This window comes from Anopheles stephensi, chromosome 2, assembly GCF_013141755.1.
Source record: "Anopheles stephensi strain Indian chromosome 2, UCI_ANSTEP_V1.0, whole genome shotgun sequence".
NCBI classification, from domain to species: Eukaryota; Metazoa; Arthropoda; class Insecta; order Diptera; family Culicidae; genus Anopheles; species Anopheles stephensi.
This window is the reverse complement of record NC_050202.1, coordinates 10,446,606-10,452,022: the sequence shown is the minus strand read 5'-3', so window position 1 is coordinate 10,452,022 and position 5,417 is coordinate 10,446,606. Positions and strand designations below refer to the sequence as shown.

At 44.9% G+C, this 5,417-nt stretch overlaps 1 protein-coding gene across 2 annotated transcripts; it reads right to left on the bottom strand.

The window, feature by feature from the left end:
• Positions 1-352: 352 nt before the first annotated feature.
• Positions 353-4,732, bottom strand: LOC118503897. 2 transcript variants are annotated; one of them, XM_036037678.1, is made up of 11 exons: positions 4,162-4,732; positions 4,011-4,052; positions 3,742-3,940; positions 3,495-3,662; positions 3,325-3,419; positions 3,059-3,213; positions 2,551-2,987; positions 2,247-2,479; positions 1,569-2,173; positions 1,164-1,500; positions 353-1,091 (listed from the first exon to the last, which is right to left on the bottom strand). In XM_036037678.1, exons 1-11 carry the CDS (start codon positions 4,214-4,216, stop codon positions 742-744), a joined length of 2,676 nt encoding a protein of 891 aa, XP_035893571.1. In that variant the 5' UTR covers positions 4,217-4,732; the 3' UTR covers positions 353-741. The 2 variants fall into 2 exon arrangements, with proteins under 2 accessions (XP_035893571.1, XP_035893573.1); XM_036037680.1 differs by having other exon boundaries at positions 2,551-2,957; positions 3,170-3,213; positions 4,162-4,731.
• Positions 4,733-5,417: the final 685 nt, after the last annotated feature.

The window sequence follows — 5,417 nt, the reverse complement described above, 5'->3', positions numbered from 1 at the left end:
CACCGGACACCGGCACATTGAAAGGTGACAGGTCGAATGAATTTTCCGGTCGATTTTTTACCATCTTCTACTCACGGTAATTTGTGTGCTTTTATCAACTAAAATTTTTTAAACACGACAATCTGATCTGCTTCCCGATTTTGCTGCCGATATAGCAATTAAAGCATTGAAATTGATGCGGTTTGAATATGTTTTAGCCACAGCACTACACAGCAAACGCCGAGTGTGCAGCCATGCTGCATGGATACACCGGGTCGGGTTGAATACTTAACGGAAACGAAACGCGATTGCGGGCACAACAGTGATGAACACAAAAGCCACAAAATATCTAACAAATATGCTACACAGCTGATTTCACATGTTGTTAAGCATTTACACATGCCATTAAGCACTTTACTTGTGGTTTACATAATCAAATCACACACCCATGTTGATCACAGTTCTTTCCGAGCAATTTTTTTGGTGTGGAAAATCGATCTATATTTTCCTATCGAAATTTCATGTTTCGCTGGTCTGTTCTCCATGCACTGTACTTTTGCAGGCTAATCCTTTACAAGTTACATTATTATTAGAATTAAATCGCATGCTTTCTTGCGCTTAAAATCGCCTCGGCGAGCATTTCAGGCAGAGCGCCTAAAAGTATGCATTCAGCGCTTTCAGCACTTCCTGCGTAGTAAGCGAACTGGCTTTAACGGTCCCGTTTTAAAAATGTAAATCCCAATTGATCCCAAGTTGTAGGTTTTATTGCAACACGTACTTGAACCAATCAACGTATGCCGCGATTCGGTTCACTATACGTGGGGTGACGGAGTCGCAGCTTCCGTGGCTGTAAACATGCACCAGATATTCCACGTAAACGCCAGCATCGATAACATGCCGCCACACGATCGGACTTCCAGCGCTGTAACAGTGATCGGGGATCAAAGTCTCCCTGTAGAAGTTATATTGCAGGTCGAAGTGGTGTCTAATACTTCTATACTTTTCCAATCCAGGGTTCATACAGACTGTTTCGGGATTGTCGAACGAACGATTTAAAATCATCTCGCAATCGCTTCTGTAGATTGGAAAAATGGCATCATATTGCCTAACAGCTGAAAACAGAGCACAAAAACATTTTAAATTAGTTCCTGTACCGCTTTTAACACACACACTGTACCCGTTACCGTAATCAAGCACTAGCTGTTCCAATGGCGAATGGGTGACATTCTGCCACAGACAGCCGGGGAAAACATGTTCCGACGGTTCAACGGCTGTTTCCAGCTTCACTATCGCGATATTATGCTGTTGAGTGGTTCTGTTGTACTTTGGATGGAATATGAATTCCTCGACACGAAATATTTCCGAGCTGCCGCGGGTTCCCAGTCCTCCCAATCGCACGATATTGGGCAGCTTGGCTTTTCCCAGTAGACATGAGGCGGACGATACAATGCCGCGTGTGCTGATCAAGTATCCGTAGCAGTCGTACGTAACACTCTCCGCTTCCTGCCATCCTATCTCCGCCTGCAACAATTACCAGCATCAAGTCTGAGCAACTTGAGATCGATCCTGAGCTACTAGCAAATGCTTACCATGTGTGATGTATTTGTCTGTCGCTCTGTGCGGAGGTGTCTGTAACGCGCTTCACATTCATTGAACTCGTCCTCTATCACCTTAGTCTCCAGGTTGGTTGCTCTCTCGGGACAGCAAACTACAGCCGTATTTCCACAGAACAGAAGCTGTTCCTTACTCTGCAGTCGTGCGTGAATAGCGGGACAATTTTGCTGCGGAGTGCACGTTCCTTTTGTTCCATCTGCATACTTGCATTCGTCCTGCACATCTAAATCAGAATCAATGTACACCAAACCTTCGTTTCTCGGCGACGATCGCGGTAGCAACACCGACTCTAGCCACGCTTTATGTGCACTCAGCCGAACACCGACGGCTGGTTCACCGTATCCACAGTCGCGTCCGAACAGCTGAATGCCATGGATGTAAATATAATCATTGTCAAACCTTTCGATTGGGCTCCCCGGCAATGAATTGCAGGCGCCAGGCACAAAGAAAGGTTGATTTCCGTAGCATAGGTGTTCGTCCAGCAAACCCTGCGGCAGACTGTCCGAATAGCGTCGAGCCAGTGGGCACTGGTCCTGCGATTGCTTCCAGACGCGTGCCAAATACGTGTTGTGATGAGGTTCTACAACAAATAGAAATGTTACCACCATTGACTAGCCTCTGCCATGCACTATTCACCCGGTCGGAATACAAACCGGTGGAGTTTTCATTCGGCGTTAGGTGTTCTCCTGAAACGAATAACTTTCGGTCCTGAATCGATTCGCCGTACCACACACAGAACGGTTCAATCCAGGCGACGGTTTTCAGCTTCACCACAGCGATGTTGTTGTAGTACGGATTGAAGGAAGCATCGTACAGCGGATGCACGACAATTTCTGCGATGTCTATGGTGTTCGAATCGCTCAGAATGATTTGCGTTGGCAATGCTCTACAATTGATAATGATTGCGATTAATCGAAGGGATAGTCAGGATCGTGCTAACCGCGCGCTCGCACATACTCGCCACTTAATGCGCATTCCGCCAACGTCACCACGATGTTCGGTTCAATCAACGTTCCGAAACACTTGCTACGGTCGGGCCCGGTAGAATTTGACCAGCCAAAGTTTACGATGTAGTGGCTGCCGACTGGGCTAACGTATATGTTAGACCAGTTGATGGATTCCGTACCGTCACGCACTTGCACAACATCTGCTTTGTACTCTCGAAAGCGATCGTACCGCTTGGCACAAATCACCGGCTCGAAATGGAAGCGGGTAACGTGCTCACCCTGCCGCTGCAGCGTTTCAATGATCCAATCGCCGAACGAGGACACCTTCACGTATACGCCCGGCACGGATACACCGCACACCTTGCCAAACGATGTCACCCCAACTAGAAACGGGAACAGTTTCCAGCCATCGAAGAGCTTCACGTGCAGTGGCCCACCAGAGTCTCCCTATTCGAGCAGATTCGAGTGCTTCAATCGATAGGAATGGCACTCTCAAAATACTGTACAATGAACCTTACCGGACATGTGTCCATCCTTTCATCGCCTGCACACAGCTGATGATCCACGAGTCCGTCCCGTAACTTACGATCGCCTCCAGCATAGTAATCGGAGCAGTTTTCTTTACTTACCGGGGTAAGTTCTACCTTCAGCAGGATGTCCGTTTGTTCCTCGCCTGTATTTTTTGGTTGTTGTTGAAGAAGAGATTAGAGCTATCGTTACAACCTTAATTTACGCATATAATTCAGGATGGCAACTTATTTAGGCTGTAGTGAAGAGATCCTACCATATCCGGTTCTACCCCATCCAGCAGCTAGAAGCTTTGGGAAGCGTACCTCATCGTCCAACCAAAGGCAGGTCGGTGCAACGGTGTCCGTCACCCTGTAAACGTCGGGCGGAATCGAAAATCATGTAGTGATGAGGTACCGCATGTGGTACCACTTCCGTCATTCTTACACAACATTACGCTCCAGCTTCATCAGCGCAATATCGTAATAGTTCGAGCTGAACCGATGCTTCGGATGACGGATAATGTCGATGATCTTCAGCTCCTGGGCAAAGTCGTCGTCATCGTCGCTGATGATATTGATGTCCCCGAACCGGGCGGTATCTGGTGGAATATTGCTTCAAAGACACACAAGCGGTCAGAACAGGCGACTCTAGATCTTCTACAAATAAGCGTTTGCAACACACACACACATACTTCTCGTCAGCTGCACAATGCGCCGCAGTAAGGATGAAGTTTTCCCAGATCAGTGATCCTGCACAGAGCCACCGTCTGCTACTACCAGCCGTCCATCCAATGGCCGCAATGTGGGCAAATTCACGCAAGCGCACAGGCCATCCGGCAACAGGTAGAGCTAGGCTCCAAACAATCTCTCTATAAAACCGTGTCGAACAGTCTGCAAAAGATTTTTTCTTTAAATATTCCGCAACGCGTGTATTTGCATCGTTTTTCATCCATTCACGTACCATCGATCGAGGACCTTTCGTAAGGGATCATCTTATCTTCACCTAAGATAAGAACAAACACACACACACACACAGTTATGGTCCAGAGTTTTTCAAATTAAACTTTCATTATACCGCTTTGGGGTGAATCTCTCCACTAACAGCCACTTACCGTGTATCAACGGCGATAAGAGCAACAGAACGCAGAAGATCAACGCACCGGACATTCTTCCCGCAAGACAACGCGAATGGTTATGGACGAGCCGCAGCGATCATTTAAATATCCAACCATTGCCGGCACGTGGTAAACTGGTTTTGGTTGGAGCCACGCTTGTGATAAGCCTCAATCTCAATCGGTCAAATGTTTAGAGCGCTAACTGGTTGAAGGTCGCTTTGAAAATGGTGGATACTAATCCAACGGACGGATGATGATGTTAATCATCCACAGTATATTAAAATATCAAAGCGTTTTGGGAAGATTCGCCATACCAGTCATTGCTCACGTGCTTCAAGAAGCTGCTTTAGTGACTGTGAATGCACGTACTCATTTTAATGGCTTCTTAAGATTTTCTTTGAAGGCATAACTGTAGCAAAAAGCATCTTTTACAAGGTTCGCATAGCCAATAAGTCTTTTAAAAGCGCCTGAATGTTTCCACCAAATTGAATCGGTTAAACAAAATCAGTCATTTGGTCAGCTAAATGAGAGAAAATCGAGAGATAATCGAGAGAGAAATGAGAGAGAAACGAAAGCGACAGAAAAATGAGAAAGAAGTGAGACAGAATCGAACGAGAAATGAGAAAGAATAAGAGAATCTAGAGAGAGAACTGAGAGATAATCGAGAGAAAAATGAAAGAAAATGGAGATAGAAATGACAGTGAGTGTAGAGAAAATTGAGAGATAATCGAAAGTGAAATGTAAGATAATCGAGAGAGAAATAAGTGGTAATCTAGAGAGAAATTAGTGAGAAATCAGAGAGAATCGAGAGAGAAATGGAAGAAAAATGAGAGATAATCGAGAGAGAAATGAGAGAGAAATAAGAGAGAAATTAGATAGAATCGAAAGAAAATTGAGAGAGAATCTAGAGAGCAATGACAGAGAATCGAGAGAAAATCGAATCGATAATCGAAAGACAAGTGAGAGTGAATCGAAAAATAAAAGAGAGAAAATTAAGAGAGAATCAAGTGTGAAATGAGAAAAAATTAAGAGAAAATCGATAGAGTAATGAGAGAGAAATAAGAGAGAAATGAGAGAGAATCTAGAGAGCAATGATAGAGAATTGAGAGAGAAATGAGAGAGAATTGTCTCCTCTGCCATTTCTCTCTCGCTTGTCTCTCATTTCTTTCTTATTTCGCTCTCAATTCGCTCTTACTTTTCTTTCATTTCTCTCTTTTTTTCTCATTTATGTCTCAATTCTCTCTCATTTCTCT

Bases quoted from the DNA above. Each gene is read 5' to 3' on its own strand.
- LOC118503897 (XM_036037678.1), bottom strand. From the start codon at position 4,216: ATGTCCGGTGCGTTGATCTTCTGCGTTCTGTTGCTCTTATCGCCGTTG. The intron at 3,941-4,010 runs GTACGTGAATGG...AATCTTTTGCAG, and splicing joins CGAAAGGTCCTCGATCGATG to ACTGTTCGACACGGTTTTAT. The intron at 2,480-2,550 runs GTATGTGCGAGC...TATCAATTGTAG, and splicing joins GAATGCGCATTAAGTGGCGA to AGCATTGCCAACGCAAATCA.